The following is an 11503-nucleotide window of genomic DNA, read 5'->3' on the forward strand; positions in this document are numbered from 1 at the left end:
CCTGAAAATCATTCCCAAAGAAATGATATATAATTATTGAAAATGTTACTAATGTTGTCTTCAGACATAATTAAAAATAATCTTAAAAAAATTTGTTTTGACATTCGATCCCATACAATCTAAAATTCTCATTAAAATTCTAGCACAGTTTAAAAAATCCCCTACCAAATTGTTGAAGTACATCATAAAAATGTCGTATAATACACATACTTGCTAACCCAATCAATAATTCAATATTAACCTGTAACAAGGAATCCAAAGCAGACCGACCATGTATCATATAATATTTCTGAGTTTCTTTTCCTACTCTCTACGTGTCTTTCGAAAGAATAACTCTGAAAAAAAAAATGTCTGTCCAAAAGTAGGTGTGGTTTTTCAAAACATCCGGAGATAAAAGTAGCTCTAAAATATTTTATCCCCACAAACTCCCGGTCAGGGAGTGCATAATACAAGATAAGGGGCATGAAATAAAGAACAACAAATTGACAATGTACAAGATTTATTCATTAACTACTGACTCCACTCTAAAGTTTGTTGAGGCTGCTGTCTTGAAATGAGGCTTAGAAGGGAAAACAAAAACTGAATTTGAAGAGTTTGAAGGCTGATATCCTGCTGAGTATCTCACAGAAGTCATTGAAAATCTAGGCAACTGTTGCACGCCTGAGGCTAGTGGGACAAGTTTATAACTGACAACGTGTTCAGATTTTGGAAGAACATATACAGTGTCATTATGATACCCACATAATACAAAACTTTGTGCATCTGCCAATGAGTATTTGATTTCTTGAAGCAAGTGTGTCTGGTTCAAAATTCTGATATTGTATGTGAAGGGATCTCCCAATATTGCATAAGGAGGGCATTCCAAACTCGCAATCAATGGCGGTAACTCCACATTCATATCCGGCAACTTTTGTTTAGTCTCAACCCAAGAAGACAATGTTGTGGTAGAAGCAGATTTCTCCTCAACCCCCAAGTCCCTCCTCCATCTCAAACACGCAGTTCCAAATCTGAGCTTTGAAATGTTCATATTGGAACTGACCGAAAATACTTTCTTGAACTCTTCCCCGGGAACAAGAAGAGCGGGGTTTGAAAGCTCTTCATTTCCATGTTGTACAGAGCACGTTCTTTCAACGCCGGCCTCTTCTTCTACGGAAATGGACTTCAACCTTAGTGGAACCTCAGTGCAGTTCTTTGCACTAACGATGAGCACCATAGTTTGGTTTGAGGGCAGTGATTCTGGCTGATCAGATTCTGAGGCTTGCTTGTTCTTAGTGAGTAACAATGGATCTCGTCTGAATGGCATCAAATAATGGTGGTTAATAACAATACCAGTGGTCCCTTCAATTTGCAAGTTCTTGTGGACATGGACCATCGGTGCATTAGATTCACCACTATTTGGAGTATAACCCAAAGATACGTAAAGCATGATGGGTTTAGGTCGGTGCCACTTGATTTCTAATTTGCACGACCAGGAGTCCCCATTTTTAATAAAGGGAACAGAAATTAATCCAAATGATTGCTGTATTTTTTTAATTTTATCAGAATCTAATTGTGAATCATCTTCCTTTTCTGGTCCAGATATCCCAAGCAGCTGAACGTGATGGTTTTCCGTAGAATATGGCTCGGAGTCTCTAGGACTAAACAAACCACCTCCCTTCACATCCACAAGATTGATCTTCAATTCACCAGAGTAGACATCATGGCCTTTGGAAACCAATGTTACAGGTACAAGGAAAACCTCTCCTACTAGAGCAGGACCTGAGGCACCAAGACACAGATCTACCTGTGGGTCCGGTTCTTCCACTTGGGTAGACTTCTGGCCAGAGAACACAAGGACCGGATCTTTTATGGGAACAGTTTGTATACAATCCTCCAATGTCCAGAGAGGTAAACTATCCAGTGAAGCAGGACTTTCAGCTCTGCAGCAGATTGTGAAGTGTGATCCAATTTTCGCAATAACAGACAAGCATTCAAGTTTTCCACTTTGATCTGAAAAATGATATAGTGGCCCAAATTACAATCAGCATAAAATGGATAAAGTGAAAGCAACACTTCTGATAGTAATAGATATGCATGTGTAAACCTTTGAAATCTACATGCCTAGTTTAATTGGTTATAGAAACATTTAAAGATGTACTGGATGATGAAACCGACAGCTAATCAGAAAAGTGAAGTTTGTCAAGGGTAACTGACTTACCGGATTGGATATTATATGTCAACCTTAGCCATTTATTCGATACAAGCGAAAGAGATGGTGCTGTCTCTGTTCGCTGCTGTTGAGGATCACTGCCTTCTACAGATTGAGGTTTTTGGGCATTTGCTATGAAGAAATTACAAGAAGATTGGTTGAACTGGATTTCTAATTGATCAATCTCAACAGTAAGGGGTAAGTGGGAAAGAAGTGATACTGTTATCAAAGTTGATGCTCCCGGCTTGATTGTCTGTTCATGGAAAGCAACAGACGCAAGCATCACCAACCTAAGCGGACTGACAAGGTCAACCTCAAGCTGAACTGATTCATCGGCAGTAATCTTGAGATTACTAGAGTCTTCACTTTTTGTCAGCTCTGAAGCCTCACAAACAAGCTCAAAAACCTCCTTGTGTACAATTTCTCTTTGCATTGGATTTGCAGGACCCGCTGGACCAGTGTCTCTCTGAACACCAGTATCAGATGATATTGGGAGTGCAGCCATTTCAAGAGAATACTCCACAAAATCTTTAATAGTACCATTTTTTCGTGAGCACTCTCGCAAGTAACCCAAGACCTCCCACAACAAAGTTACCCATCCCTCTTTTCTGTATAAGCTAGCAATATTATCAAAAATCTGCTTTGCGTTGCCAATGTCGCCTTCCGTAAAATATTCCTTGGCCATTTGGAACCCACAAAAAGAACTCATCCTTTGAATTTTCATACCACTGTAAGATTCATAAGCTTTTTTTAGAAGAGCAATAATTTCAAGGGAATCACGGAACCTTTTTCCTTCAGAAACAGCATAATGGGTGTACTCTTCATCGGTAAGACTGCAAACCGAAATGGAAAACGGTGATTAAAAGATAATATATATGACTATATGAACTTCATGACCACTCAATTAAGACTTACGGTAGCATATCAACATTTTCCCCTTCCTCAAGTAACCGAGCAAACTGACCAACATATGCAGAAGGAACAACTGAATCAGCTCCATTATCGACCTCACTGGGAGTTTCTGACATTGAGATTGTAAGCTCCAGTGCTGACCTCTTCTCACTCAAGTAGTGAGCTGCTAACTGTTTCAGTGAATAAATCAAGATCACCCGATGAAATTTATAACACACGAATGTGTTAGTGCAAGTGTTTTGCCAAGGCAGGGCAAGACACTTACAGGCATACATCACAGTCCCATATGAATAGATATAGAGGAAACTAGTTTGAAGGTTAATTAGTGAGTGGTTAAATTGCAACAGGAAAAACAATAAAGAGGGGCAAAAAGACAAGGTTACAAGCTAAAACAGACAGAAAAGAACTTGGTGTAGATTGTAAAATAGGAAGAGGGCAGTAAAAGAAAAAATTAAAGTTGTCAAAATAAAATTAAAGGAACATAAATGTGAGGAAGAAAACAACAATTTTCTTCTCTTGTTTTGATGTTTAAATCGAACAAGAGCAGCCATCAAATGGAGATTTTTAAAAAAGACTAATTATAATGTATTCTTAATATCTTATTAGTATATCTTTATCTTTACATTACTACGCTAACACTGAAATTGTATATTAAAAATGATTTGAAATATTAAAAAAGATAGTCATAATAGTAGCCTAGTCAATTTCTCTCCTCCAACATTCCAAAAATTGGGGACACTCAAAAAAGTGATTGTTGATGAATTTGGAGGTTATATATGATCCTTCATTTCCCATTCCCTGTTTTGGGAGGTTTTATTACAATATGCCCTTCCATTTTGAATAAAGGCTGGCATTGACCTTTATAAAAATAAAAGACTGGCATTGATTTTATTTTTTTTAAAAAGGCTGGCAATGACAGACCTAAGACATTAGTAAAAAATTAAAAACAATTCCAATTTGTTCATAATCACAGAAGAATTATCAAAATATTATTACAAAAACAACTGGCTTTTATTGGGTAATTCTATTAATCTATAATATCAGTTTGAACTTTTAGTAGATTATAAGAAACCAGTGATGATTAACAAAAATTATGAAAAGATGGCATCAAGGCATGTAAAACAACTTCTAGTATAAAAGGTCACAACTTCTACTATGTTACAAAAGCATATAAAAATGGTTACTGGCTTGGCATTCTCAACATGCAATGCATAACACAAGCTAAAGATTTAAAGAGGGGTGCTAACCTGGTAGTAATACGCAGGATAAGATTCCCACTCTGACAGTGGTTTGGATGAAGAGCCTAAACTAACAGGTGGAAAGCTTTGAGTGATTTTTGAACTTGTCTCCAATAATTCACCAAATACCAAATATTGTCTACTCAACCACTCCCAGTGAACAAATATTGCTTCTGGAGCCCCGACAAGTCTTTTATATGTATTCTTGTGCTGGCGGAACCATGTCACTGCTTCGCTAACCTTCCCACTATGCAGTAACAAAGTTGATATCTTGAAATGCAATTGTTCAGAAACAGATTTTATCTCAACTAAACGTTGTACAGCTGGTAACCTTGTTGTCACCCCAACAATCTGTCGTGTAATAAAAACAGATAATGGATGTGGCAAAATTTTAGCATTCAATAACCACACAATTATACAAATGTTTGAACACAAGCAACTTTATTAATCACTAGAAATCATAAGAGACACAATATAAGATATTTTACAGAGCCGAAGACATTATGGCAAATTCAAGTAGAAAAACTGACATTATATATGCTCATGAAGGAAGTGAAAAAATTATCCTCCCAATAAGACTCGTCAGATGTATATATGGCATATGACAATTAAACTATTATTAACTAACTAACTTGACCAACAGATGGAAGGAGCAAGGTTATCAAAATCGCGTATTAACACAAATTTGTAGCATGCAAATTTACGTATTCAGGCGCCAAAGATGCATTAACTCACTGGAAGATTCGAAAATTGATAAATTCGTTCTGAAGAACGAATTAACACGAGTGAATTTGCAAAATTACAGTAAATTCAGGTGAGTCTGGGTGAATTCGGCGAACACACCGATTTTACCCTAATTTTAAAAGAGGCTCAATTTTTTAAGCCCAATTCAAAAAACCCTTCTTTTTCCACTCTTCTCCAACACATTTCATACTCAAGTTTACTCTTCTCAAACTCAATCGAAATGTTCTCTTCTTCTTGCTTTGAACTCGAGTGCGACTTCATCTTCACCATCACCAAGAATGGACGGCGAGTCACGAATGGCTGGCAAGTCTCAGACGGTGGTATAATTTACCTAGTTTGATTTTATGCTATTTTATGAGTATGAAACTTTTTTTTTATTTTGTATATTTTTGCTTTATAATTAAGTTAAAAGTTTGAATTATCGATGAACTTATGGTATTATAAAAGTATATTTGTCATTTATATAATAATTTTAATGTTATTTTAATATGAGGTGAATTCGACGAATTTACGTACCAAGTTTACGCATCGAATTCACCAAGCCAACACGAATTTACTTAAAAACTCGAATTTGACAACCTTGGAAGGAGCATATAAAACCAATAATAGCTTATCCACTCTAGAAAAAGAAATATCATCAATGGTGAAACAATATTAGATAACCAAACCACAAAATTATTCAAACCTACACGCACCTCTCGCAGTGTATGATAGGCCTCCTCATAAAATTTCAATGCTTCAGTCCAATCACTTCGAAATTCTGCATATACAGCAACCTAGCAATTCATGGCATCTAGATAAATAATGCAAACTTTATTTTGTTAAAAATATAAATAATGCACACTTGAAAAAGGTTTATTCACAATAAATGGAAAATAAAGTCAAAAGGCATCGGCCAACATATGTCACGATTTCAGTCCCTACTACCTCTCAAGGTTCCTTTTCAATTATTGTCTTCACTTTGATTACAAAAGTGTCACCTTGTTTACATTTTGTTTCCTGTTTTAATTTATTAAAATCTTTGAAAACATAAATAAAGAGAAAACAATGTGACTTTTGTAATAAAAATGTAAACAAGAAATAAAAACAGAAAAACGTTATCCAAAACCAAACATGCCCTAAGTTATTCATATTTTAATACTACTTCTAAAATTGACTATAAATTATACTGCCCACCTTTGACATAACTAACAAGACCATAGAAAAATCAGAAAGAGAATAAAACTAAACAAAATATTAACTTATAGGCATATTATGAAGCATGCACTGACATGCAGACACTCATAATATTTTGAAAAAATAAAATATGTAACTATATGTGTTAGTGTTGGACACATGTCAGACACGTCTTCAATATGAAGCATCAGTGCTATATAGCAGCATATTAGTAGCGCAACCAAATGACAAAAAAAAAACAACAAAATGAGTGATTCCTACTTTGAAGCAGTAGCGAACAATCAACTCAACAGAGCTAACATTCTTCTTCTCTATCCTCTGTTTAACCCTTCTTCCTTCTTCTCTGTAATACGCGGTCGATAATTCTGAAAATGTATTCGCCAACCTGCACCAAAAACAACAACATTCCCATTCATTTTTTACACAAGCACTCAATCACATGATAATATTTTAGGAACTAATATATCAAAGTGGCATTACGATGTAATTTAATTGAACGCATGTATAAAACAATTTTACACAGCCAGTGCACATAAATTCATCTCTAAAAAATTACACATATCAATAAAAAAAAAAAACATGACATGCCTGTTAAGAGACAATTGAAATTCTGAATCATCATTAGGGTTCAATATAACAATATATTTCGCTTCTAATTCAGCTCGCTTCCGTAAAGCAATCATTCTATCTTCACTAACCTCATCTACAATCAAACAATAAAACCACAAACTATAAACAAAATTATAAATAAATTAATAAAAAAAAAAGGAAAATTGAAGGTTATTGTAATAAGCAAACCGTTTGCATTGGTGTGAACAAGTACAACAACTAACTTGATATTCCTTCCACGAATTACACTTCTGCAAAAACGAAGAGTTGTTAAATACTACTAGAATCATAAATAAATAAATAAATAAAAATGAAAATGATGAAGAGAAGAGAAAGTACTTGATGGAATCGAGATCGGAGCAAACTTGAAGCCACTGAGCGGGATCACCGAAAACGTGATTCGAAGGAAAAATGGAAGCAACAACGGAAGGGATTTTGGTACGGTGGTTGAGGAGCCAATCGCGTTTCAAGATACCGTTAACAATGAAAGGAGGAGATGACGTGGCAGTTGTGGAATCTGGATCTGATTTTTTCTTGTTGAAGAGGTTGATTTTGGATAAATCAGGGAGTGCTAAGGTGTTGATTGGGGGTTGTTGTGATAATAGGTAGGTTGAAATTAAAGGGTGGAGTTCAGGGTAACCTACTAGGGATGTTAGAGTTATTGGTGGAGTTCTTAACTCTTCTGGGTATTCTTCCATTGTTTCTTCTTCTTTCAGATTGGATCTGGAAATTAGATTACTCTACTTGATACAATCACCACTACTTGGAGAATAATGAAGGAGAAACTAGCACAATAGCTTCTTCACTATTACTTTTTTTTTTTTTTTTTGAAAAATTTTTTTGTAATTTTTCTTTTACTCCTAAAAGTGGTTAGTTTCTAAACAAAAGTGATATTTTTATTAAAAAAGAAGCCATACCAAATAGACCACAAATTGACTTCAAAAGGAATTTGCATGGTAGAAAGCACTAGTCAATTTTCTTACCTTGGCTTGACGAAATATACAACAGAAAAAACCAGCACAATAGCTTCTTCCCTATTACTTTTTTTTTTTTTTTTTTGAGAAAGCTTCTTGAGTAATTCTTCTTCAAATTAGTGTTTTTAATAAAATTCAAATTAGTACTTAAACAATTATTTGATTTTTCCAATTATGGGATGAATATATATAAAAAATAAATGTTACTACTGGTTTTTATTGTAGGTTTATTAATCATTTTTTAAATTTTAGTTTTTGTTAAAATTTCATCAAATTCATAATTCAAATATTTAAATAAACTAATATTTTCATCTCTAACAAAATCATATTCATCAAATAAACAATAAAAATATGAGTTTATTTAAAGATTTAAGTTATCAATCGGATTAAATTTGTGTTATATCGAATATAATAATTAATTTTAATTTGATTAATTTTTTAAATTTTTGTAAATAAAAAAATAACACTTTTGACATTTTAAAACATAAAAGATCAAATAGTCACTTAAAATTAAAATAAATGATCAAATAAAAAAAAAATAAATAATTAAGTCAAATACCGCGAGTGCTATTTAGCATTTTTTTTAATATTTATTATCTATGCCAAATATTTATCTTATAATTTTTATATTTATTTGTGACAAATATTTGTCTCTTGCTTTTTATACATCAGTTATAAACATTTATCTCATGTTTTTTAATATTTATCAATGATAAAGATGTGTTCTATATTTTTTATATATATGAATAATTAATATTTGTCGAGTAATTTTTACATTTATTACTAATAAATATTTGTCTCATACTTTTTTTTGTATTACTGACAAATATATGTCCGGTAACTTTTTATATATCGCTTGTTTTTTATCTATCAACAGTAAATATTTGTCCCATAATTTTTATATTTACAATTGAGAGATATTTGTTCAATTTTTTTTATGAGTTATTTATAAATATTTATCTTTTTTTTTTAATATTTATCAATGACAAATATTTATCCCGTATTTTTTTATATATCAGTCGCAAATATTTGTCTCAAAGTTTTTTATATTTATCACTCTCAATTATGTGTTTGTTATGTATTAGTGACAATTATCTATCTCATTTTTTTTATATTTATTAGTGATAAAAATATGTCACATAGTTTTTTTTTATAGGCTAAATTACATTTGTGGTCCTTTAACTTAATTTCAGGTAACGTTTTAGTCATTTATTTATTTTTTTTTCCGATTTAGTCCTTTATTCCTAAAAATATCAAATAAAGTATCAAAATATGAATTTATTTGAAGATTTGCTTTACGAATTTGATAAAATTTGTATTATATTGAAGAATATAATTAATTTTATGAGTTTTGATTGAATTTTTTTTTTGAATTTTTGTATAAAAAAGGATAACATTGTTGAAATTTTAAAACATAAAATATCAAATTGTCGCTTAAAATTAAAATAAAGGACCAAGTCGGGAAAAAAAAAGATAAAGGATTAAAACGTTACCTGAAATTAAGTTAAGGGACACGAATGTAATTTAGCCTTTTTTATATATTTATCAATTACAAATATTTTTCATGTCTTTTTTATGTATGAGTGACAAAAAATTCTTATGTGTTTTTTATGTATTAGTGATTGTTTCGTATTTTTATACAAAAATATGTCATCTGTTTTTTTTTTTTTATATTTACTATGTGTTTTTTTTTATCAATTATAAATTTTTCTTTCGCATTTTTTTTTATGTATTATGGACGTATATTTTTTCGTATTTTTTATTTATATTATCAGTGACAAATATATCAAATGTTTTTTTATATTTATATGTTACAAATATTTCTTATGTGTTTCTATATGTATCAATGTCTAATATTTCATTGGTATTTGTTATGTATCAATGATAAATATTTATCTTTTTTTTATATATATATTTATCACTAACATAATTATGTTACATCATTTTTAATATTTAACAGGTACACATGTTTCTTCCGTATTTTATTATATAAATATTTATCTCATATTTTTTGTTGTTTCATTGACAAACATTTATTCCATGTTGACAAATATATATTTATAAGTGACAAAAATATGTAACTTTTTTTTATATTTATCAAAAATTTCAAAAAAACCCATAAAATTAATTATCATCTTCAATATAATGCAAATTTCATCAAATTCTTAACTAAAATTTTAAATAAATTCATATTTTCATCTTTAACAACATCAAATAACTAATGAAAATATGAGTTTATTTGAAGATTTGGGTTACGAATTTGATAAAATTTGTATTATATTGAAGAATATAATTAATTTTATGGGTTTTGTTTGAAAATTTTAATAAATTTTTTGAATTTTTGTAATAAAAAGGATAATATTGTTGACATTTTAAAACATAAAAGATCAAATTGTCACTTAAAATTAAAATAAAAGACCGTATTGGGAAGAAAAAAAAGACAAAGGACTAAAACGTTAACTGAAATTAAGTTAAGGGATCACGTCGTATTTAGCAATTGTTATATTTATAGTAGATTTGTTGTTGGTTGTAGAAAAATATACAAATTAATTAAGAGTATGATAATAAAGAAATAATTAATATATTTTAAAATTCAAATAGGATTTATAAATTAAAAGGGACAAATAAAACTTTTCAAGAAAGTCTTATATTTAGAGATGGATATAGTAATTAATATATTATAATTATTCTCATTTTTATTTCAATTATATTAAAAAATTATTAATTTTAACTAATTCTTTAGTGACAATTATTTATCATGTGCATGATTTTTATAATAAATTATAATTACTCACATTTTTATTTATAAGATACAAAAATATATTTTTAACAAATTGTTTAGAGACAAACAATTATTCCGTTATGAATTTGTGCGCAAAAACAATTTATTTAGCAACTCATTTCCAGAAAAAATTGAAGCGTAAAAAACTATAGTTAATATACTATAATTAATCTCATTTTTATGTCACTAAATATCAATAAAATACTAAGTTTAACTAATTTTTTAGCAACAAATATTTATTTTGTATACGATTTTTATAATTAATTATAATTAATATATTGTAATCATTATTATTTTTATTTAGAAGATTTTATAAATATTAAAAAAAATCTTTGGTACGATGATAGGACAGAGCTCCAAAAGAAAACCAAGAGATTAAATGAATATTTATAGACATGTAAGCTCAAGATAAATCACAAAAAAAAAAAAAAAAAAAAAAAAAAAAGACCGTGTATCTCTATAGAAGGAGTCATAATTTGAGTATTAGAAGATATTTGAGCTAGCATAAGGTTAGATAGTCAATGAACGTTTAAATTGTCTTCATGTCAGGTGTAATTAATAAGAATATATCAGTCAAAACTCATAAGATTCCTGATACGACGAACTAGAGTGGAGATAGTCTCGTTTAAGTTGCAAGTCTCCGTTACCATGTCGACCAAAGTCTTGGAATCGCTTTGCACAATAAGATTAGTGATACTTTCTTCTAGTCAAATCCATCAAGATGAATGATATGTTATAATAGTTTTTTTTATGGAATAATTTCTAAAAAATAATCGTGAAAACAAATATAAAAAGTTAAAATTATTTCAATTTTTATATAAACAAATATTAGTCAAAATAAAATTTAAACGTGAAAATATATAAATAAATAAAAACATTT

The 11503-nt window shown here is 30.3% G+C and overlaps 1 protein-coding gene across 1 annotated transcript; it reads right to left on the minus strand.

Annotated features, from left to right (window-relative positions):
* Window positions 1–210: 210 nt before the first annotated feature.
* On the minus strand, window positions 211–7679 carry LOC101499312 (uncharacterized). The gene is made up of 9 exons (XM_004509412.4): window positions 7207–7679; window positions 7057–7118; window positions 6847–6961; window positions 6520–6643; window positions 5778–5858; window positions 4348–4689; window positions 3104–3270; window positions 2198–3021; window positions 211–1989 (listed from the first exon to the last, which is right to left on the minus strand). The coding sequence occupies exons 1-9, from the start codon at window positions 7563–7565 to the stop codon at window positions 500–502; spliced, it is 3564 nt and encodes a 1187-aa protein (XP_004509469.1). The 5' UTR covers window positions 7566–7679; the 3' UTR covers window positions 211–499.
* Window positions 7680–11503: the final 3824 nt, after the last annotated feature.

This window comes from Cicer arietinum, chromosome 7 (genome assembly GCF_000331145.2).
Source record: "Cicer arietinum cultivar CDC Frontier isolate Library 1 chromosome 7, Cicar.CDCFrontier_v2.0, whole genome shotgun sequence".
Taxonomy (NCBI): Eukaryota; Viridiplantae; Streptophyta; class Magnoliopsida; order Fabales; family Fabaceae; genus Cicer; species Cicer arietinum.

Coding starts and splice junctions, on each gene's coding strand:
- LOC101499312 (XM_004509412.4), bottom strand. CDS start 7,565: ATGGAAGAATACCCAGAAGAGTTAAGAACTCCACCAATAACTCTAACA. Junction 6,644..6,846: donor TTTCAATTGTCTCTTAACAG/GCATGTCATGTT, acceptor TTTTTGGTGCAG/GTTGGCGAATACATTTTCAG. Junction 3,022..3,103: donor GAAAATGTTGATATGCTACC/GTAAGTCTTAAT, acceptor TTCGGTTTGCAG/TCTTACCGATGAAGAGTACA.